General features: G+C 52.6%; 1 protein-coding gene across 2 annotated transcripts; it reads right to left on the reverse strand.

The window, feature by feature from the left end:
* Nucleotides 1-1605: 1605 nt before the first annotated feature.
* On the reverse strand, nucleotides 1606-23406 carry PLBD2 (phospholipase B domain containing 2). Of its 2 annotated transcripts, XM_068989828.1 has the most exons (12): nucleotides 23117-23406; nucleotides 15233-15326; nucleotides 12651-12809; nucleotides 10569-10669; nucleotides 10145-10359; nucleotides 8161-8258; nucleotides 5459-5619; nucleotides 4775-4870; nucleotides 4445-4516; nucleotides 3464-3616; nucleotides 2794-2956; nucleotides 1606-2689 (listed from the first exon to the last, which is right to left on the reverse strand). In XM_068989828.1, the coding sequence occupies exons 1-12, from the start codon at nucleotides 23404-23406 to the stop codon at nucleotides 2522-2524; spliced, it is 1770 nt and encodes a 589-aa protein (XP_068845929.1). In that variant the 3' UTR covers nucleotides 1606-2521. The 2 variants fall into 2 exon arrangements, with proteins under 2 accessions (XP_068845929.1, XP_068845930.1); XM_068989829.1 differs by lacking the exon at nucleotides 4775-4870.
* Nucleotides 23407-23529: the final 123 nt, after the last annotated feature.

Consider the following 23529-nt stretch of genomic DNA (forward strand, 5'->3'; position numbering starts at 1 on the left):
TCCACGTCGAGCGAATCCTCTCAAACACAAAACCCTGTCTTCAAGGACAGCACATACTGAAGCCAGTCTATAAACCAGACAGAAGAGGAACCGCCGGGGCTGCCTTGGTCCTGGAGGGAGCACCCTCAACACCCTAGCACCACTTATAGCAGCCCCTGGGACACTTGGAGCCCCAGGTTTGAGAACCGCCCTAACCCCTCGGGTTACCACACAGATCCACATGGGCTTGCAGAGGGGAAGCCCCCACCCCCACCTTGACAAAGAGCAGGCACCGTCAGACCTCAGGGAAAACCCACCCTAGTGACAGGGCTACAGGCTGATTTCCAGCCGGGAGAGACAGCACATGTACCTGAAATCCAGGAGACAGGGGAAGGATGCGGGGGAAGGGACAGTTAGGGAATTTGTGGGGCGTGGACATGCACACACTGCTATATTTAAAATGATAACCAACAAGGTCCTCCTGTACAGCACAGGGAACTCTGCTCAGTGTCACGTGGCAGCCTGGGTGGGACGGGAGTTTGGGGGAGGATGGATACACGTGTATGGCTGAGTACCTTCACTGCTCACCAGAAACTATCACAGCACTGTTTGTAATCAGCAATATCCCAATACAAAATTAAAAGTATTAAAAAAAAAAATCCAGAAGACAGGAATCAGCAAAGGGCAGGCAGGGATGGGGGATCACCAGCTGACTGGCCCCAGAATTGTTCCTGGAGGGATAGAGTCTAAAATCTCAGTCCGTTCAGAGAAACCTGCCCAGAATAGGAGTCTTTCCAGCTTCTACCTATATGTGGGACTTTAAAAAGTTGAATTCCCTGGTAGTCCAGTGTTTTGGACTCCACGTGTTTCTAATACAGAGGGCACATTTTCAATCCCTGTTTGGGGAACTACAATCTCGCAAGCTGCGAGTGCAAGCAATGTGCCCCCGAAAAAAATTACACATCTACATATATATAGCAAACCCACTCCCACCCCTCAACTGTGCTTTAGTTTTTCCAGAGCATTTACCAACATCATACACGCTGTGTTTATTTATCTACCTCCCCAATGTAAACATCATGGGATTTTTTTTTTTTTTGGTACCTGTTATGAGGTATCTCCAGGACCTTGTAACAGTGCCTGGCATGTTTTAAATACGTGATAAATTCTTGCTAATGAATGAATGTTGAGTGTGTAAGGCCCTACGTGGGCAATGTCACAACCACCACTGCAGTGAATCTCACCCTCCTCCAAGCATGCACGTGCGTGTGCGCGCGCGCACACACACAGGGAAATGCTGCTCACGTCATTACCTATTTAACAGTTGAGGTAATGCAGGCACAGAGAAGTTAAGTACCGTAACTAGTAAGAGCTGGAGACAGGATTCAAACCCAGGCCTCTGACTCCAGGGCTATGTGCTTTCCTCTCCCCAGGCATGGCACAGTCTTGTCTCCAGTGGAGGCTCTGGGTAAGATCAGATGGAGGGACTCTGTCGCATTGATCTGTCTCCCCCCACCGCCACCCCTGGTAGGACTCGGGAAGGTGGGGGTAGGACTTGGTGGTTAATAGAGCCCTACAATGGGACCCAGAACAAAGTAGGTGTTTAATAAGCACATGGCTAGGTGGATGGACAGATATGGGTGGATGGATGACAGATGGGTATGTGGATGGACGGATAAGTGGAAGCTGGACGGACAACTGGATAGATGACCGTGTGGATGGACGAGGGGTGAGTGGGTTGGCAGGTGAGTGTCTGTGCAGACAGACACACAGAAGGATGAACAGGAGGGTGCACGGGTGAATGGTCGGAACTCAAACCTGAGAAGAGAAAGGATGCCAACCCGCCGTCCCCGCCGCCCCAAGAAGCACAGCACAGGGGCCTTGGCCTCTCTCGTTTAATGGCAGCACAGCCTGCAGTGCGGTTCCAGTAGCAGGGGGCCTGTGGGCCCTGCCCGGAGGCCAAGGCAGGCCGGCGCTGGGGGGTGGGGGCCACGAAGCTGGAGCCAAGGGACTGACACTCCTGCTTGGCCCTGAGGAGGGCAGGACGCTCAGGCCTCTCCTGCCACAGGTAGCCAGAAACTTTGGTTTTTTGTAGGGTTTCCAGTTTCCGTCCTCCAGGAGGAGAAACCCCAGGGAGCGGACGGGCTGGGATGGGGATGGGAGGAGTGACACTGACCTGGAGCCGAAGCTCCAGAGCCACGGGCAGAACAGTGCTGGGATGTAGGCACTGGGGCCTCTCCTGCTGGGTCCCGGGACCCAAGGATGGTAGCGAAAAAAGCAGGAGAGAGACGCAGAGGGAGATGGGGATTGCATCACCCAGGCAGGGGAAACAGTCCCACGCCCCCTGGGGTTCCATTCCCCACCCCGGAGGCCGCCCAGACAAGAGTGAACCCGGCTCCGCCCCAGGTCCCCATCCGGGCACAGCAGGGCAATGATGCCCCCTCCCCTGCAGAGGAGGCAGGCGGGAGGGCAGGGTGGCAGCCAGTCGGGTGGTCCCCGCTGGGTCAGCGAGGGCAGAAGGCAGCATAGCAGAGACAGAGCCTCAGTCCCAAGAGACCTCGATGGGCGAGAACTTCCAGAGGTCAGGTTGGCCCATGTGCAGCATGCCGCTGAAGGGCGAGGTGCTCCACTGGAACGGAGGCAGCTGGTCCCACGTGGGGCCGCTGACCGCCAGGAGGCGCAGGGCTTTGGCCAGGGCCGTGCTGGTCACCTGCAGGTGCGGGGAGGGCAGGTGGCTAAGTCATCCCAACCCAGGAAGCCCTGCGGCTCCCCCCAGCTCTGACCACCCCACCCACAGCTGCCCGAGCCTGGCACCTTCACGTCGATGCCCCCGTGGGAGCGCTGGTGCAGAGCCTGGAAGGGGTAGGAGCCGTTGGCAGGGTTGAGGTCAGAGCGGGCCGAGATGGCGTTCTCCCCGTTGGGCTTGGGGGTGCAAGCTTTGCACAGTGACAGGGGGTCGTGCAAGAAGTCGTTGTACCTGGACGTGGAAGGAGAGGAAACACCAGTTGTCCTGGGAGGGGAGACCGGACTCCAAGCGGCAGCCCCCTAACCCGGCTGCCTGCGTTCAATGTGCCACCTGGGCTTCCGTCACCCACCCGCCTTGGCTGGTCACTCCACACGCATCACTCAGCCCTCGGCTCTGCCATCCCTTGCTCCGGGTAACCCTCTCGGCCCCCACTCCAGGCCAGGCTAGAGGCCCCGCTTTGACCCTTCACATCATTTCCTGGAGTTCAGACAGTGCTTGTTACACGTCAACATCACTGTGAGTACGGGATGGATCTCTGCATCCCCTGAGGGAGAGCGTGCTCCCCGAGGACCACGGGGGCACGTTCTGTGCCCCTGGCTGTCCAAGGTCCTGCCAACGCCTCACTCCTGCTGTCACGGATGTATCACCCTCTGTTGACCCCTGGGTTGTCGGGAGGCGGAAATGAGTTACTATAAAGCTCCGCCACACGATTCTGGGCTCCCGGTCGCCCACTCGCACCTCATAAGCCGCATCATGGAGTCCAGGTCGTGCACCAGTGAGTGGTTCCGTCGGAAGATCTGGGCCCGGGGGCTCCCATCGTAGGAGAACCAGGCCCCGTAGCGGGCCACCAGGGCCGGCAGCCCGCTGGCATTGAACACAGACTCAAAGGACCTGCCGGGGACAAGGATGGTCACTCACAACCCCCGCTGACTTTACCCGGCCACGGCCTGGGAGGCAGAGAGGGCAGTCGTGTCAGGACAGGAACACCAACAACCCTGACGGTCAGGATAACAATAATCATGTCTTTTGTTTGTGCTGCTCGGAGGTTTCGTGGGGTGGCCAAGTAAAAGGTCTGGGCTCCAAGAGATGTGGGGTTCAAATTTTGACCTCACTACTGACCAGCTATGGAACCTTGGGAACTTTAGTTACTTTCTCAAGGCCTCAGTTTCATCATCTGTGAAATGGGTATAGGAGCCGTGGTTACCACATGCGGTAGTTGTACAGATCAAAGGAAATAATCTAGGAAAAGCACCATGAGGGGTAAGGGGTGCTGGTTGTGCAGCCGGTTAAAGCAGCTCCGGCTGGGGGCCCACGGCAGGGGTCAGCACCTGAGGCAGGCCACTCCCTACCACCCTGCGGCGGGTGCAGACTGGGAGGCCCTACAGATGCCCACCTCACAACTATACCCCCAAACTGTCAAGGCTTTCCTGGTGAAGAGGAGTGTGGGGTGGGTTTCTTCCTTTTTTTGAAAGAATTTTACTTTTTCTTTTCTTTTTACCCCCCGCTGGCTACTCCACATGGCTTGCAGGATCTTAGTTCCCCAACCAGGGGACTGAACCCACACCCCACACAATAGAAGCATGGAGTCTTAATCCACTGAATCGCCAGAGAAGTCCCAGGGTGGGTTGCTTGGTGGAGCGAAAGAATCACCAGGGAAGGACCCCTCCTCTGCATGGAGAGCTGAGCAAAGGGAGGGGAATACCAGGAAGCAGGGCATACGGGATGTTGTAGCTGGCCCAGTAGGTCTTCTGGTAGAGCTCCGAGGTCCTGTCAGCCACCACCACCATGCCCCTGCAACCAGGAAGAGAGACGGGGTGCAAATGGTGAGAGAGAGGGCTCCCACAGGCACTGCTGTGCTCAAGGACACCCGAAGGCTCCCCACTGCCCGCGGGTAAATTCTGTCCCAAATCTTGAGCCCAATCTGCGGCTGCCTTCTCCTCCAGGCTCACCTTCCTGAGGTCTCCCCTCCCACACACATTCAGCGGCCTCCGGGCCCCCGCCAAGGTGGCTCCCTCTGCTGGGGTGCCCTGCCCCTTTCTGGGTACTCACGGGATCTGCTCCAGGACAGTGAGCACCCTTCTCCCAGGGCTGGGCCCGCCGGGGACGAACGCCTTGTAGTCCACGATCATCCACTGGTTGTTGTACCTGCCAGACCCCAGGAGGGAGAGCTGAACAGACCCGGGGCTGCTGCCCCAGCCGCCTGCTGTGGGCCACACACAGCCAGGAATCACGCAGCCAGGGTGCTCTGGGCGTGTCCGGCCATTCAACCATCACCTGGACACTGTGGCTCGCCCAGCTCTTCTCAAGCTCTCCTCTCATCATTCTGCTTACCTTCTCCAGAGGAGAAGTCTGTGGCTCCCTAGTACTTATTGGAACAAAGGTTGATTCTTCTCCGCAACATCCTAAGACCCTGTCCAATCCAGTTCTGGTGTCTCTGGCTCACAGGGTCCCCATCCACCCATGTCCACCTCCTCGGACGGCCCTCCCCACTATCCCCAGAGCTCTCAAGTTCCACATTTCCTCCTGGCCCTTCTCTGGGAGCCTTCCCCAGGTGGAGGAGCCTGAGAGAGAGAGGTAAACCCTTTCCTTCCCCGTGCCTCCATTTCCCCACATATGAAACAGGAGGACTCTGCAAAGAGGGTGGGGTGTATGGCCCTGGTGCCACGTGAGGTGCCCCTGGGGTCCTGAGTATTAGTAGGGAGGTTGGGTGGGGGAGCCACGGTGCCCACTCACGTGCCACTGTTGAACCTCTTGAAGATGTCGGCCCAGGAGTCCCCGTCCAAGGCCAGGCGATTGGCCACAACGTTGCGCATCCACTCCAGCACGCAGCCCTTGGGCTGCACGTACTTCCACAGGGCCGGGTTCCTGTTGCCGATGGTGGTCTCCAGGGTCACCTGTGGGAGAGACCAGCGGCCGCTGCACTGAAGGGTCGCCTGACTCACTGCTGAGGCATGCCGCCACTTAGCGGCAGTGCTGTTGCACCATTCGTGGCTCCGAACTGTTGACTAGTTCTTTTTTTAAAAAAAAAAAACTGGCCTCAGAAGCAGTATTTAGAGAGTCTACAGACGTGGGTGCGGAATCAGAACACCTTTATTTGCACTACCGTCAAACTGAAACGCAGCATCTTCCACTGCTAACGTGGGTGACACGCCAATGTTATTAGCGGTACTTGAGACGGTCACCAACAGAGGTCATGGATGTTTTCCCACCATGCGACAAGACTGCACACAACTCAGATCGTTTATGCTCCTTGTGCCTTCCAAATTACGGCAGGCAGCCCACCTGCAACCAGTTTCTTATTTAACATGCTAATAAAGCAGCACCTACCGGCAGACCCCAGAGACACTGCAGGCTCTGTCTCAGACCACCATAAGGAAGCGAATATTGAAAGGAAGCAAGTCACATGAATTTTTATTTCCCAGCTCATAAAGAAGTTGTTTCCACCCTACCGTGTGTGTGCACGTGCGCACGTGTGTGTGTGTGCTCAGTTGCTCAGTCAAGTCCAACTCCACCATACCGTGTGTGTGTGTGTGTGCTCAGTTGCTCAGTCAAGTCCAACTCCACCATACCGTGTGTGTGTGTGCTCAGTTGCTCAATCAAGTCCAACTCCACCATACCGTGTGTGTGTGTGTGTGTGTGTGTGTGTGTGTGTGTGCTCAGTTGCTCAGTCAAGTCCAACTCTTTGTGACCCCATGGACTGCAGCCTGCCAGGCTCCTCTGTCCAGGTAAGGATACTGGAGTGGGTTGCCATGCCCTTCTCCAGAGGATCTTCTTGACCCAGGGATTGAACTTGTGTCTCCTGCATTGGCAAGTGGATTCTTTACCACTGAGCCACCTGGGAAGCCTTTCCACTATACTATAATCTATATAATTTACTCTAAGTGTGCAATCTACTATAAATCTACTATAAATGTGCAATAGTATCATGTCTTAAAAAACAATGTGCATACCCTAATTTAAAAATTGAAATGAAAAAAATACCAAACTGATTACAACAGGCACATTGAAGATCACTGATCATAGATCACTGCAATGAAAATAATAATAGTGAAAAAAATAAAACTGTTGCAAGGATTACCAAAATGTGACACAGAGGTACAAACTGAACAAATGCTATCTCATCTATACTATCTAATCTATAGTCTAGTATAAATGTGCAACAGTATTATCTTAAAAAACAATGTACATATCTTAATTTTTAAAAAAAGACAAAAACAATACAAACAAAAAAAAAGATTACAATAGTCATATTAAAGATCACTGATCACAGATCACCGTAACGAATACAATAATAATGAAAAAATGAAAAATATTGCGAGAACTACCAAAATGTGACACAGAGATACAAAATGAACGAATGCTGGTGGGAAAATGGTGTTGATCGACTTGCAGGGTTGTTAACAACCTTCAATTTGTAAAAATCACAGTATCTGCAGAGTGCAGTAAAACGAGGTATGCCTGTATATTAAAAGCTTACTTAAATACTATTTCAATAAATGCATGACAATGTAATTGGTCTCCTTTATAACCCTGTATATTGGTTTATGCATTTAAAAGTATTATTCTAAGAAGGGGTTCAACAGCTCCCCAGACGGCCAAAGGAGCCCGTGGCACAGAAACAGTTAAGAACCCCAATAGAAGGTAAATTTCCCATTTGGACACTTTCCAGGTAACAGAATCAAACCGGGATCAATCCTGCAAGGATCCACTGTCCTTCCCCAGGCTTCACTCCTGCTTTCCCAGCCCCAGACCGCAGCAAGCGGGCCCCCTCACCCACTGCCTGGCCCCTCTCAGGCTTGTTCCCACATCTAAGGGGACTAAATGCCCTGCTCCTCTCATAGACTAATAGAAACAAAAAAGGCCTTCCATCCCCCTCCCCAGGAACTGGTGTCTTCTGCATTTAGTCTGTTTTTTAAGGGATGTTTTTTCCTCCTCTGCAGTGTTGCCCTGGTGACCACAGGGCTTGCTGAAATCCACCAGGGGTGCCAGCAACAGATTTCTGAGAGTCTGGCACCCAGCCAGGAAAAAGGATGAAAACAACACACTGGTATAAACAACACTTATGCAGAGAACCCGGCCAGGTTTAGAGGAGGCTTTGTGAAAAACAAGAGGAAAAGCAGAACAAGAAACAGCAGAGTCACGGTGGAGAGAGAAATGGCTTTTCCTAAATATGTAAACACAAAACAAGGTCACTGGGGCAAAGGATATTTTTAAAGGGCCCAGACCAACAATTTCCCAAGAGCTGGGTGACAATGCAGAGGTCCCCGTCAACCGCAGGGTCTGGGGCCTGGGATCTCCATTTTCTGAGAGCACCCCCTGGTGGAGGATGGACTCACCCCGGGGTTGGGGGTGGGGGCTGTCCCACCTGCTGCACCCGAGCTGCCAGATGAGAAGCTGCCCGGGGGAGGAGAAAGGTAACACAGAAGATGACTCACCAGCCCACTGCCAAGGATGTAGAAGTCATCACAGGAGAAAATGGTACCAGGGTAGGATGAGAAGATCACCTTGTTGCCAGGAGCCCGGGCGGATTCCGCTGCAAAGGCGAGAGGGAGCCGGAAAGAGGGCAGTGTGGGGGCTGGTCAGACAAGTCCATATGGGGACCCCCGCACCGCCACCCAACAAGACTCGGGGGCATCAGAGGAAGCCCCCCACTCCATTCTTTCTGAGAGTTAGCAAACCAGGCCATTGGTGTAAAAGCTAGTAGCAAAATGGATACATATTTTTTTTTAATTATTATACCTTTTTTGGCTTTCCTTTTTTATTGCAAAAATCTACTGCAAAAAAAGATAATTCAGAGAGCAAATACCCAGAAGTCTCAGAGTACACACTCTGTGTTTTTTTCTTTGGGCGGGGGGTGGTTATCCCCTGCTTCACCAAGGACAAATAAAAATTGTGCTTAAGATTGCACTCGGTGATGTTGGGACAGATGTAGACACCGTGAAAGGATGGCCACCATCACCTAACTTACACGCCCATCACTTCACACAGCTACCCTTGTTGTGTGTGTGATGAAAACACTTAAGGTCTGCTGTCTTGGCAGGTTTCAAGTATACAATACTGTGTTGTTAACCACAGTCACCATGGCGTGCTTCAGGGGAAGTAGACTTTAAAAATCTTACCTGTCTTCTAACTGGGAGCTGGTCCTCTCTGATCAACATCTCCCTATTGTGGTATGTAAGTAAGACCTAGTTCCCCCACCAGGGATTGAACCCGGGCCCCCTGCCCTGGGAGCACAGAGTCTTAGCCATTGGACCACCAGGACAGTCTCAAGTCTATTCATTTTTAGGAGGTCCATAGATGCACACATATAAATGCATCCCCCCAAATCTAGATGGATCCAAACCATAATGGCATCAGCGCTGTCCTCTTAGGAGAGGTCTGGAATATGGGAGGAGGGCATCAAGGGAGATGTATTTCTCCATTTCTAGTGCTGGAATCTGTGGCAGTGAGATCGCACTGACACATTACTAGTGTAAACAAATGGAACGATGAGGTACATTTTATTTAAAAGTTCGGGAAAACAAAGTAACTAAATCTTCACAGAAGTGATCCCCTGTGGGCTGCGGAGTGTTCCAATGACTTTTACTGTGTATCATTTTGCCGTGTTTTCCAATTTTCTAGAACATTCATGTATGACTTACGTAGGTTGTTGGTTTTTTTTAAGATTGCTTTTTGATGTAGATCATTTTTAAAGTCTATATTGAATTTGTTACAATATTGCTTCTGTTGTTTATGTTCTGGTTTTGTGGCCTCCAGGCATGTGGGATCTCAGCTGCCCGATCAGGGATCAAACCCTCATCCCCTGCATTGGCAGGTGAAATCTAACCACTGGACCACCAGGGAAGTCCCTATTTCCCCACTTCTTGAACCTGAACTGGTCACTTGACTTGCTTTGTGCACCAGAATATTGTGTCAGTTTCAGTGGGCCCTCAAGAGGCCTTCCACACTTCCCCACCCCGATGTCACTGGAACAAGCCTGAGCTAGCCTGTGGGAGGATGAATGCCCGTGTAGCCTAGCTGTCACGTCATCCCAGATGACAGCAACCCCAGACATGCAGATGAGGCCATCCTAGGTCAGCCAGCCCACCCCAGCTGAATACAGAAGCACTGGTGAGCCTGGCCAAGGTCAGGAGGCTTGGTTCAGAATAACAAAACCACGCAGTTGACCCACAGACACCCACAGACATTGTGAGTTTAAAAAAATGGCTATTTTAAGCCTTTGTTTTAAATTTGGAGTGATTTGTTATGTGTGAGATAAAAATTAAAAGGAAATAAACAAGTTAACAATAACATGAACTCTTAGCGTAGCCTTACAGTGACCCCAGTGTATATAGGGCCAAGACCCACACCTCCTAGCCCTGTGCACACTGTGTACCGACAGACATGCCCACACACAGAGATCCACCCACATCTACCCACCTTGGGGCCCTTCTCTGAACTGGAACCAGTACTTCTTCATGACGCGCAGCATGTACTGGTAGGAGTGCCAGGTGTTGTGGGCGACCAGGAGGTCACTCTGGCCAGGCAGCAGTTTGATGAGGGCAGAACAGGAGCCAGAGCCCATAGCATGGTTGGTCTTGCTTTTATTCAGGGCCACCTCTAAGTCTTCAAGGTCCCCAGAGATCTGCAACAGGCTGTGGAGGGCCAGGGTGCTGGAGGGCTACCACACCTCCATTATGTACCCATTTCACAGAGGAGGAAGCTGAGGCACTGGGAGATCTGGCAACCGGTCCAAGGCCATGTAGCCAGGAAGTGGCAGGGCTGGTACTGGAACCCAGGCCAGTCTGACTGCAAGGCGCATAGCCCTCTCCCCTGCCCTATGCACTCTGGGGGTGGCACTTACAGGAACCCCAAGGGTTTGATGGTGAACTTCCCAGTTGGAAAGGCCACACTGCCTTCATAGCTGTCCTCCAGGCCCTTCAGCTGCAGGAGGGTCAGCCGCACCTGGTGGGGGGAAAGGGGTGGGGGCAGAGGGAGTGTGAGGCCTCTCCCCCAGGCTCACACCTACTCCTGCAATGGTTAACCACAGCCACCCCTCCAAGCTAAGCACCCTCCTGCCATCACCTAACTGCATGTCTCCATTCTGTGCCAACCCCAAATCACCCCCCATAAGGGCCCAGCTCAAAGCCACCTCCTCCAGGAAGCCTCCCAGCCTGCCCTGGCCCACTGTGGACTGCTCCCTGTTCTGAGTTTTGTTACTGGCTATGCTGCTGGCTCAGGGCACTGGTCTCATGTGGCTGACTCCTCCCCAGTCACGGCCATTGTCCTGTAACCACAGACTACATCACTGGGTCCCCCATGGGGCCTTGGCCTGGGCTGGACATACACCAGGCACTTAGCGAGCATCTGTAAGACAGATGGACAAAAGGACAGATGGATGGACGGGCAGGACTGATAGAGGGATGGTGGCTGCTGAGGTAAACAAGACGACGGAGAGAAAGGCAATCACCTAGATGGACAGGAGAGTGGAGAGGAGGACAGACGCTCAGGCAGGTGCTGGAGCAGATGGACAGGACAGGATGGATCCATTCCCTCGTCTGTCAGTACGCAGCAAACCTTCACTTATAAAGCGCCGACGACGCGCCAGCCCCTGTGCTAGGTACTAGGGCCCGCACAGCAGACGAAGCGGGTGTGGTCCTTGCCTGTCCTCATGCGGCCCGAGTCTGGTTGGAGACAGGCACTGAATGCCTTGTAAGAGTGCTACCAGGACGTGCAGAGAGGGCAGGCGGCCGTGAGGAGTGGTGGGGGGCGCCAGACAGAGGGAGAGGAAGGAGAGTGTTCCAGGCAGAAGGAACAGCACTTTCTAAAGCCCCAAGGCAAGAGGTAGAACACCTTGTTCATGGAACTGGGAGGAGGCCAGAGGCCAGAGCACAGATCAAGGTTGACAGGCGGTGAGGCTGGGGAGGGAGAGGGTGTCGCGGGCTTCTCAGGCCACATTATGGGCTGCGGCATCACCCTGGAAAAACAGGGCAGCCCCTGGTGAGATTTATGAAGAGCCGAGAGGAGCAGAGGGGATGGACCAACAGATGGACAGAGAGATGCGTGCCGAGACTCTGATCAGAAAGATGAGGAATGAAGCAGGGAAGGTGGTCAGTCAGCAAGATGGCTAGACAGGTAGAAGGGAGGGCAGATGGACAGACAGGCAGATGATGAACCGCGACAGGTAACCAAACAGGATATAGCAACAAGGTGGGTGGACAGAAGATCTTGACAACCGGGCTAAGATGGGCAGGTAGGTGACGGATGGATGAATAGGAGAGAGTGAAAGATGGACAGGCTTGTGGAGGGTGGACAAATGAGCTGGGTGGACAAACCAGATGCATGGATGGGTAAACGGATGGACAGATGGAAGGATGGGTGGGTAGGTGGAGGGGTGGGTTGGGGGGGTGGATGGAGAGACGGGTGGGTGGGTGGGGGTGGATGGAGAGACGGGTGGGTGGGTGGGGGTGGATGGAGAGACGGGTGGGTGGGTGGGGGTGGATGGAGAGACGGGTGGGTGGGTGGGGGTGGATGGAGAGACGGGTGGGTGGGTGGGGGTGGATGGAGAGACGGGTGGGTGGGGGGGGTGGATGGAGAGACGGGTGGGTGGGGGGGGGGTGGATGGAGAGACGGGTGGGTGGGTGGGGGTGGATGGAGAGACGGGTGGGTGGGGGGGTGGATGGAGAGATGGATGTGTAGGAGGCAGAAAGGGAAGGGTGGACATGGAGGGAGGGAAGGTTGGAGAGATGTGAGAATGGATGGGGAGGCAGATGGGGAGGCAGATGGGCGGGTGGGTGGGTGGGGCATGGAGGGAGGAAGACAGGGCTGGCTGATAGGAGTGGGAGACAGGTTGGCCAGTGGAACAGGGGCAGCTGCAGTGGCAGCAGGTCCCTGAAGCTGACCCAACCTGCCGCCCCACCCCTCCGAGCATGGGGGCTGCGCCCACCTGGTGCCAGTAAGCAGAGCCATTGTTCAGCTCCATCTCCTTCTGCATCCACTCCAGGTTGGCCTCTAGGAAGTTCTTGAGCCTCTCGCAGTAACCGACTTCATACTCGAAGGGGCCGCAGTAATTCACCACTGTGTTCATCCAGTACATGTAGATGAGCTGGGGGCGGGGGAGTGGTGAGGTGGGCGAGGGCAGGGGTCGGGCCGCAGGGCTGCTCTCTTCCCTGAGGACCCTCCTGGCCCCCACTCGGGCTCAGAGGCCCCACTCCCATCCAGGTCTCCAGAGAGTCCAGAAGCCCTGGTGGGGACACCCCTGCACCTTTGCCCATGCCGGCTTCTGTCCCCCAGGGCCCTTCTCACCCAGCCAGCTCTTACTCCCTCCCAACAGGGCCCAATGCCCCTGGCCGCCTCCCTCTTCTGAAAGGCTTCAGCAGTCACCATCTGTCCTAGATGACACCTCTTTTGCTACTGAGGACCCCCGCCCTCACCACAATCTATACATGTGGTTAGTCAGTCAATGACCAATTTTGTTGAGCACCTACTATGTCCTGCCTCACTGAGGACACAACCGTGAACTTGGCAAGAGAATCTCGTGCCAGTTCCCTGCCCTCCACTGCCACATGAACTAGCCTGGGCTGGGCTGGAGGACCAGAGCCCACATGACCCCAGTGGCCTCCGCCACCCCAGCTGAGCCAGAGCCTCCCTTGGGGGCTGGTGTGCAAGCTCAGGGAGATAACATGGGCAAAGAGCCTGGCATGTGTGTCTGGGGTTCCTCACATGAGAACCACTTTGGGCCTTGACTCCGTGTTCCTGGCTCAGGCTACAAGGACCATGAGAGATGGAATCACGCCTCATTTACCACTGGGCACCCCAAACCACGAGGGCCTGACCCAGTGTCTGACCTCTCCCCAGACATCGAGGTCCCAGGAGGGCACCTCAACTGCAACTGGGGGTCAGAAAGAGGAGAGGGAGTTTACAGAAGGCTGTCGGGCCGTATCCCGTCTCCTGTGACGTGCTCTGACCCCTCACCACTATGCGTCTCAGACCCAGCACGCTGCGCGTTCATTTTCACGGCTCTGTCAGCCTGCACTGTGTTTGGTACCGCAAGCCGGTTGCCCGGGGGCTACCTGCGGGTGGCATTTGAGTGTTGCCGCCTCGGAGGCTGCTCTGAACCCTGCACACGCATCCTCGGGTCACCTCTAGGGTACACGCCTGAGGAGCGGGGCTGCTGGGTCCTAAGGGACATGAGTGGGACATGAGTGTTCAGCTCTAGAAGCCAACGCCGGCTTACTGTCCAGCAGGGGCGTCACAACCCCACGCGCCCCGTGGGAGCACGGCTGGCACACCACAGCCTCACCCATTCCCAGTGCCTTCTGAAAGGTGTGACTACCGCTTTTAAACAGCCCCAAGGCAGTTAAAGCGACACAAAAGCTTGTTTACAGCTTCATCGAATGTAGTAAAGCCAGTTTAACCCAAGGAAGGGAGTGGAAATAACTCGTTCCACTTACTGATGAATGGATAAATAAAACTGTCCCTAAGATGCGATATTATTCGGCCATAAAAAGGAATAAAGTTCTAACACACACTAAAACGTGGAGGAAACTGGAAAACAAGTGAATGAAGCCAGTCACACAAGGCCACATACTGTAGGATTTCTCTCATAGGAATTGTCCAGAATAAGCCAATCCATAGAGACAGAAAGCAGATTAGCGGTAGCCAGGGGCTGGGTGAAAGGGTGGAAAGGGAAGTGACTGCTAACGGGTATGGGGTTTCTTCCTGGGGTGATGAGAATGTTCTGGAATTAGATAGTGGTGGTGGTCGTGCAACCTTATGAATATAGTAAAAACCACTGGAGTGTACACATTTTAAAATGGTGAATTTTATGGCATGTGAATTCTATCTCAATAAAAATGAATGAAGGAATGAAAGGGAATGGGCATGGCAGCCACCCCGTGTAGTTTGGTGTTCGTCTCTGGGCTAGGGGAGGCAGGGGAATGGTGTTGAGAAGGGGATTTCAATTAATATTAGTAACATTCCAGGACAGAGAAGGCAATGGCACCCCACTCCAGTACTCTTGCCTGGAAAATCCCATGGATGGAGGAGCCTGGTAGGCTGCAGTCCATGGGATCGTGAAGAGCTGGACACGACTGAGCGACTTCACTTTCACTTTTCACTTTCATGCATTGAAGAAGGAAATGGCAACCCACTCCAGTGTTCTTGCCTGGAGAATCCCAGGGATAGGGGAGCCTGGTGGGCTGCAGGCTATGGGGTCGCACAGAGTCGGACAAAACTGAAGTGACTTAGCAGCAGCAGTAGCAGCAGCAACATTCTAGGGTTTAGTTTGGGCATTTATTTTATTATTAAGCTTTGTAACTTGAAAACGCGTTGCGTTTTCACATGTATCAAGGAGTACCCAGGGTAAATGTTTAACAAAAGCAGGTGAGCCTTTTCTTCCCAACTGGATGGAAGGTTGGGGGTGAGGGAGAGCCCCCTACACACATCTCAGACCCCTCCGAAGCTCTCTAGGGAACACGCTTGCTGGGTGGGGGGAGTCCCAGGTTCCCCGACCGACCAGGCCCTTACCTCCTCAGACACAGCTGCCTCCACCACGCCCGCGGCGTAGGCCTGCAGGCTGTCATTGAAGCGGCCGTTCGTGTGCAGCTCCAGAAAGGCCCACCTGCAGAGGTAGGAGAGGGGGACACCTGGTCAGTGAGGGGGCGAGTGTGAAAGGGGCGCTCAGCTCGGCTTACGGCTGTCTGCAGCTTTGAACCACAGATAACAACTCAGTGGCGAACTGCCATTCACATGGACATCTGTCGGTCTGTCTCCATGCACGTCTCAGGCTGTGTCCCTAAAAACAGAACTGCTGGGTCAAAGGATACTTGGACTTTTATTTTTAACAGATGCTGACAAACAGAGCTGAACTAACCCTTGCTTCCCGCCCCGCCCCCATAATACCAGCCACTCCCTAGTGAGGGTTTCCTCTGCGCCAGGCACTGTTCTAGTCATTCCCATATCTTTTTAATTTTAAAAATTCATTTATTTACTTATTTTTGGCATCGCTGGGTCTCGTTGCTGCGGTGGGCTTTCTATAGTTGCAGCGTGTGGACGTCTCATTTGGTGAAATTCTCTCTATACATATTAGCCCACTGGCTTGTCACTGATATGGAAAATGCCTGTATTTTAATAGGTTTTTCCTATTTTTTTTTTGCCATGGAGTGGTTTTCAGCTTTGTCCTATCTTTCTTTTATGGTTCTGAATTTCATCCTTGCTCCAAGGACAGAGAAATATTCACCCAGGTGACTTCTGTAACTAAGGAAAACATTTGTGAAGGTCATTTCTTTTAAGAAAATGAGGGCGACAGAAGACACCGGTGAAACCTTGAAGAAGTTACATGACAGGAGAGCCAGGCTGAGCCAGGGCTGTCCCATGGAGAGTTGGCTACAAAGCCACCAAAGAGCTCCAGGACAAGAACAGCTCTGCCCTAGAGAAGATACAGAAGAGATAATGACTATCGAACACTCACACCCCGAAGTTTCGCCAATCAAGCTTCTGGGACCACCTATGGGAGCTGGACACAAAGGGCATACGAGAATGAATGCAACTGCTGTGACGAGAAAAGGATCCCCTGAGGAGGTACACTCCTGCTGCTACTGAGTAAAATCTAGGAAGGTTTCTCAGAAGAGGTGATAGTTGCTCCGGGTTTTGAAGTTTAAGTAGGAGCTTGCAGGAAGAAGGGGGTCAGAGGGAGGAGAGGGAAAGTAAAAGAAAGAAGGGCAAGCTCTGGAAGTTCCAAAGCAAAGAAATTGAGCCGCAAGATAAAATGGAGCTATGGGGACGTGTGATGCGGCCCCGACACAGTGGATAACAACTCCCAGTGCTAAGCACATCACATGTTTACTTCTCGCTCTAAATTCTTCCTATGTGTACAGCTGTGGGACCCGAGGCTCAGAGTGGTGAAGCCACTTGCCCAAAGTCACACAGCAAGTAAGTGAAGGAGCTGAGACTAGCAGTGCAGAGCATGTGCTCTGAGTCTCTAACGTAACTGAGTTTTGTGGGCAACTGTTTAGTCCTTAAAGGTGAAGGGGTCAGTTCTTACCAAAGGAATATGAGAGCCATGGACTTCCAGGTCATGACTCACATAGAAACTCAGATAAGGACAGGAAAACACAAGAGCCTAGAAGAAAGGTCTTACATTTCAAGAAGAGCAGAAAACAAAGAGAGCCTGGGCTTGTGGCTCCCTCAGGGTGACTCTGAATCCCCAGGTCTGTCTGTTACTGACTGTGTACCTTTGGGCAAATTGCCCTCTCTGGGCCTCGGTTTTCTCACCTGTAAAATGGGCAAAGTGACTCCCACTTCAGAGGGTTGTCATGGCAGGTGCCAGAAGAGAACTCCAGTAGATTTGGTGGTGGGAAGAAATTTCAAACAGAGCCCAGTATGTAGATTTACTTATGACCCCCCGCAAAAAAAAAAAAAAAATCACAGGGAATCAAGAGAGAATGTATACAAATTACCTAAAACCAAAAAAGCTGTTCAGATGCTAAGTCTTGGTGATAACTGAAAGGTCAGTGGCCTTCCTCCAGAGAGCCCCTCCTTAAAAGCTCTCTGGCGGGGAGCAGGCTCAGTTAAGGCCATGGTGCCGAGTCCGCGGACTCAGGCAGTGGCTAAGAACTCACCCTGTGACCCGGACTCTCACAGCCCTTATGGAGGCGTAGGAGGGTCCTTGTTCATAGCAACCCTTTTTTTTTTTTTTCTTCTGGCTGTACTGCTTGGCTTGCAGGATCTTAGTTCCCCAATCAGGGATAGAACCCGTGCCCTCTGCAGTAGAAGCTCAGAGTTTTAACCACTGGACCACCAGGAAAATGCCTGGCATTTCTGAGTAGAGCTGGAGAAACCTGGACCTTCTCGAAACATCTGGTGTTAGGGGCCTAACACAATAACCTACCCATAGATGCAGTGGGCATAGGGAACCTCGTGACAGGCTGCCATGTGTAAGGAGGTGTCAGACACTACAGGATTAGAGAAGGACAAATGGTAGATTCAGGATTACCTCATGTTCAAAAGCATTACACACACAGAGAGACACACACCAGTACACACACGTTACACACACAGACACACACAAGTACACACACGTTACACACACAGACACACACACCAGTACACATACACGTTACACACAGAGACACACACACCAGTACACACACGTTACACACAGACACACAAGTACACACACGTTACACACACAGAGACACACACCAGTACACACACGTTACACACACACACACACCAGTACACACACATGTTACACACACACACCAGTACACATACACGTTACACACAGAGAGAGACACACACCAGTACACACACATGTATGTATATATGTTTAGGCCTGTTAGGCACAGAAAATTCTGGAAGAAAGAACTCACAGTGGTTTTACATATAAAAAGAAAGAATGGGGGCACAGTTTGTCTTCCACATCCCATCTCACCTTTCTAAACTGCTAGAATTTTTTTACCATGAATAGTTAAGTGTGTGCTCAGTCATGTCCGACTGTTTGCAACCCCATGGACTCCAGTCCACCAGGCACCCCTCTCCATAGGATTTTACAGGCAATACTGGAGCGGGTTGCCATTTCCTTCTCCAGGGGATCTTCCCAGCCCAGGGATCAAACCCACATCTCTTGCATCTCCCGCACTGGCAGGTGGATTCCTTACCACTAGCGCCACCTGGGAAGCCCAGAACAGTTGAGTACTATTAACTATTAACCTAATAATTAAGTACAAAAATATAAAAGAATGCAGCGTGACTCTTTCAAGCTGGATGAAAAGGAAAAGAATGAGTGGACAGTAATAATCCACTCCCGGCGAGGCCATGGTACTGTAAATAAGGAATGAGTCGAGACAGTGCCTCATTACAGCGCCTCCTGCATTCCTCCCTGGGCTCCCTTATTCCAAAGGGCAACCGGGGTGATTCCATTTGGATGGTGAAGTTTATTTACTTCACCGGAGTCCTCCAAAAACCTGGTCAGGTGGGTTTCAGCCTATCTTTCCAGAACACCTTGGAAAGACCTTCGTTCCGAGAGGATTTCGGTGCTGAAGCCCCTGAGGCTGATCTCTGAGGATCCCTCTGTTGCTTCAGGCCTTAAGCCCTTATCAAATGACTCTTCTCCAGAACCTTGCAAGGCTGTCACCATTCTCACCACGAAAGTGAGTCAGCTGCTCTTGATCACCTGTACTAAGTGTCCAGGTAAAGATCTGAACCTATATCTCTCTACTGTTAAACCTGAAACCTTGCTGCAAACCAAACCTTCGTACTTTTTCAGCCTCAGTTTTCCCATCACTGCCATGCTGGCTGACAAGTTTGAGATACTATCCCAGTTCCTGGACAAAAAAACAAAAACACAACAATAACAACAAAAAGCAAACTACTGAGAAGAGAGTGTTTCCAAAGAAAAATGTTCCCATTAGACTATTCTTGATTCAGAGATCATGGCCTTTCTGCTTGTTTGGTTCTAAAATAGCTGATCACTTTAGAAGATGAAAAAGGAAGAGATCGATAAATATTGTTCTGGTTTGTTTCTAATGCACTTGTTTGACAAAAATAAAAGTCAGCTGCACTGCATCTATGTTCTCAATTTTTTTCTTTCTGGAAAGTCTACGGCCCACACTGTGATTTTATGTCAGGGGCAACAACAACGTCTGAGATGACGCCAGGGTTTAATGAAGAGGCCACATTTGAGAAGAGCCAGACCATTCTTGTGAAATGAGCATGTGTGCATGCTCAGTTGCCCAGTCGTGTCTGACTCTTTTGCAACCCCATGGACTGTACCCCACCAGGCTCTTCTGTCCATGATTTCCCAGGCAAGAATACTGGAGTGGGTTGTCATTTCCTCCTCCAGGGGACCTTCCCAACCCAGGGATTGAACCCATGTCTCCTGCATTGGCAGACGGATTCTTTACCACTGAGCTACCAGGGAAGCCCGGGACACGAGCAGGTCACAGATCTCCCTTCCCCATCACTGCTGTTTCAGCGTATAGTGTGCCCTGGACGTCCTCTACTATGTGGGATGTCCTGCCTCATCTGTGTCTATCACTCCTTTTCCATTTACGATGCTGTAAGTTGATCTTTTGTGACTTTTCACAGAAACAGTTGGATAACTAATAAGAACCTGCTGTTAAGCACAAGGAACTCTATTCAATACTCTTTAAAGGCCTATGTGGGAAAAGAATCTTAAGAAAAAAAAAAGAGTGGATATATGTATATGTATAATGGATTCAATTTGCTATATACTTAAAACTAACACAACATTGTAAATCAACTATACTTCAATAAAAATTTTTTAAAAAGAGTTGGGTGATAATTAGCCATTTTACTAGGCTGTGTTTCTGCTTGTTGGGTGGTAGATCTGGGTTGTTTCCCAGCTTCCTATTAGGTTAATTCCCTCTTATTGGTATTTACTTCCTCTCTCAACTTGAAGGCAATTTAGATCAAACAGCTGGTTGGGGGGAATCAGGTCAGAAAAGGTAAGGTTGGAGGGAGTCAGCCTCCCCAGGACCAAGGCCAGAGCCAGGCTGGGGCAGGCGCTGCCTCTGGGGGCATCTCTGGTCCGCCAAGTGTCAAGCCGTAAATGTTTCAGGCTTCATGGGGACTGTCAGTCCAGTCAGATACAGTACAACTGAAAGAGGAGAGATTATGGGTGAAGGGACCATGTAAGTTATCCTGAAAATTCCAGGATCTAGTGAAAACTCAGGGACAGAGAGGAGGGAAAGATGTCAATTCTAGGCGAACAGAAGAGTCAAATCATGATTTCCACTCTCCAAAAATTGAGACAAGTCAGTCGACCCCAGATCAGAGGTTCAGTTGCTTAGTAAAGAGGATACCCCAGCTGTCTTTCTTACATCTCATTCCTGAGTTCTCAAGAGAGTGTCTTTGGGAGGAATTCCCTGGTGGTCTAGTGGTTAAGATTCGGTGCTTTCACTTCCACAGCCTGGATTCAATCCTTGGTCCAGGAACTGAGATCCGACAAGCTGCAGAGCACAGCCCGCCCAAAAAAAACAAAAGAGGGTGTCTGAGGGCTTCAGTTTTCCAGCTTATAAAATGGGGGCTTCCCATGCAGTTTTCCCTCCATCATAGTCCCAAATGCTGTCAGACCCAGAAAGAAAGGGGCACAGTGGACAGAAAAGATGCTGGATCAGTGAAGTGAGAGCAAGGAGTGTAGAAGAGACCAGGGTCCACTTCTCAGTTTCCCCAGCTGTAAAACAGGAGCAGAAGACACCCATTTCTTTTCTCTTTCATCCCCTCCTTCCTTTAGTAAATAAACAGAGATACTCTGTGATCCCCCTGAATTTTCCTTCGAACCCCACCTTCAAGGGAGGAAACAGGCTCAGAGAGGTGAAGTGATTTGCCCAAGTCACACAGCACCAGAGCTGAGCCTGGAAGAACTTTCCATCCAGCACAATCATGGGAGCCCTCTCCCCACTTTTCTGTTTTCCGTAACAGCAACACAGCCCAGTGGGGAACTGCTGGGGCCAAAGCCCCTCTGCCATGTTGAGCCTTACCTCTGCGCCTTCTCCCAGCTGATATCCAGGCAAAGACTGTCATGCTCTCTTAGCTCTGCTGCTGCTAAGTCACTTCAGTCGTGTCCAACTCAATGCTACCCCATAGACAGCAGCCTAGCAGGCTCCTCCGTCCCTGGGATTCTCCAGGCAAGAACACTGGAGTGGGTTGCCATTTCCTTCTCCAATGCATGAAAGTGAAAAGTGAAAGTGAAGTTGCTCAGTCCTGTCCAACTCTTTGCGACCCCATGGACTACAGCCTATCAGGCTCCTCCATCCATGGGATTTTCCAGGCAAGAGTACTGGAGTGGGGTGCCGGTGCCTTCTCCGTTAGCTCTCCTGCTGCTAAGTTGCTTCAATCGTGTCCGACTCTGTGCAATCCCATACACAGCAGCCCACCAGGCTCCCCCGTCCCTGGGATTCTCCAGGCAAGAACACTGGAGTGGGTTGCCATTTCTTTCTCCAATGCATGAAAGTGAAAAGTCAAATTGAAGTCGCTCAGTCATGTCTGACTCTTAGCGACCCCATAGACTGCAGCCTACCAGGCTCCTCCGTCCATGGGATTTTCCAGGCAAGAGTACTGGAGTGGGGTGCCATTGCCTTCCTTCTCCAGTTAGCTCTGCTAAGCAGAGCCAAAAATATGAGTCAGCAAAGACTGGGTCACCAGATTCTAGAGTCATATCTCAGAGAGTTCTGGTTTCCTTTGTGGATGCCAGCCCACCCTGTGGCATCCTCTCCCTAGGACCCCTCCCAGATTAGCCCCACTCAGCTCCTGTGTCTGCAGTAAAACCTCTTCCCACGATCTCAGGTCTATCTGTCTATCTAACACCCTCCCAAGTGCCACAAAGCCCCAGAACTGGGGTGTCCTCAGTGTCCTGTGTCTCCCCAACACCTGCAGGAATGAATGCATGCCAGCAAACTGGATGAGTCCAGGATGGGATAGTGTCCTTAGGGACACAGAGGATTCCCTAAGACCCTCCACACAGCCTGGGTCCTGGGCCTGGGCCATGCTGACAAGCCTAGGAGGCAGATGTTCCCCACTTCCAGGATTTTCCCTCCTCACAGTTTCCCCCACTGAATGGGGGGTCCCTCAACTCTGTGTCCCCATGGCCAAGCACACCAGGTGAGTGAGTGAATGAATGAATGGGCACAAGCCCTGGTACAAGGCCTGAGAAAGGCACCGCCCAACTTCCCAGGCAGAGCATATCCTCAAATTCCAAGCCACAAGAGGGGGAAATGAGAGCCCAGACAGGCAGAGGAGTTAGGTAAGAGCCAGACATCAGAATGACAGCCCAGAACCCAGTGACAAGGACAGTGATGGTGACTGCCAAAGACGGAGTCCTTGGCTCCATACTGAGCATCTGGACAAGCGACTTTCCCCTGGACCAGGAGAGACGAGGGAAGCGGGGAGCAGAAGCCAAGCAAGGATACCATCTGGGTCTTTGTGAGTTCGGGGACTCTCTGTTTTCAGACTGGCCTGGAATCCAAGCTCAGTCCTGCTGCTCTGGTTCCAGAAAGGAGGCAGGTGGGGCTGGCACCCACAGGGTAATCTACAACCAAGGAAGTGAGAATTTCTCCTGGAGAGGTAGTACTATCCCGCCGGTCCCTGGGAGTGAGACGGGGGTTGGAGGAGGAAAGTGCTGGCCTATGTGGGGATTACTGTGTCGCCAGGGAAACAGAGGTCCTCTCATCCCTGGCAGAAGGCAGACTGGCCCCGGTGAGCTGAGGTAGGCTGCACTGGCCCCACCCAACCACGGCGCTGCAGCCTCAGAGGAGGGAAACTGGCCCGCAGGGAGACAAGGATGGGACTCTGTCACCGGCAAGAGGCCGGTCCTAGGGGCCGGCGAGGCCCGGCGCCCACGCAACTCCCTCCCCCGGCCGGCCCGCGCGAGATCCGGCCAACCCTTACCCGGTCTCGCGGATGACGTTGGTAAGGTTGGCCCAGGCTACGGCGTCAGGGTGGCGGCCATCCACCAGGCTCAGCTGGCCCGTCTCGGGGTCCAGGAGCAGCGAGCGGCAGCGGGAGGCGGGCGGAACCGGCATCCCCCGTCCCCGTTGGCCCCTCGGGGTCGGGATCGCGCCGGTCAGGCCGCTCAGGAACAGCCCGACCAGCAGGGCCAGCACCAGGGCCAGCGCCAGCGCCCGCGTCACTGCCCGGGCCAGGCGGCCGCCCGGGGAGCCATACATCGGGGCCACCATGACGGCGCGGAGCTGGGCGCCGCAGCCCGGCTCACGTGACAGCACTTCCTCTGCGGAGGGCGGGGCCTGGGCGAGCTGGGGCGGGCTGGATACGGCAGGCGGCGGGGCTTGGGGCCAAGCCTT

Source organism: Capricornis sumatraensis, chromosome 17 (assembly GCF_032405125.1).
Source record: "Capricornis sumatraensis isolate serow.1 chromosome 17, serow.2, whole genome shotgun sequence".
Classification (NCBI taxonomy): Eukaryota; Metazoa; Chordata; class Mammalia; order Artiodactyla; family Bovidae; genus Capricornis; species Capricornis sumatraensis.

Coding starts and splice junctions, on each gene's coding strand:
- PLBD2 (XM_068989828.1), bottom strand. CDS start 23,406: ATGGTGGCCCCGATGTATGGCTCCCCGGGCGGCCGCCTGGCCCGGGCA. Junction 15,327..23,116: donor AACGTCATCCGCGAGACCGG/GTAAGGGTTGGC, acceptor CTACCTCTGCAG/GTGGGCCTTTCTGGAGCTGC. Junction 5,620..8,160: donor ACATCCTTGGCAGTGGGCTG/GTGAGTCATCTT, acceptor TCTCTCCCACAG/GTGACCCTGGAGACCACCAT.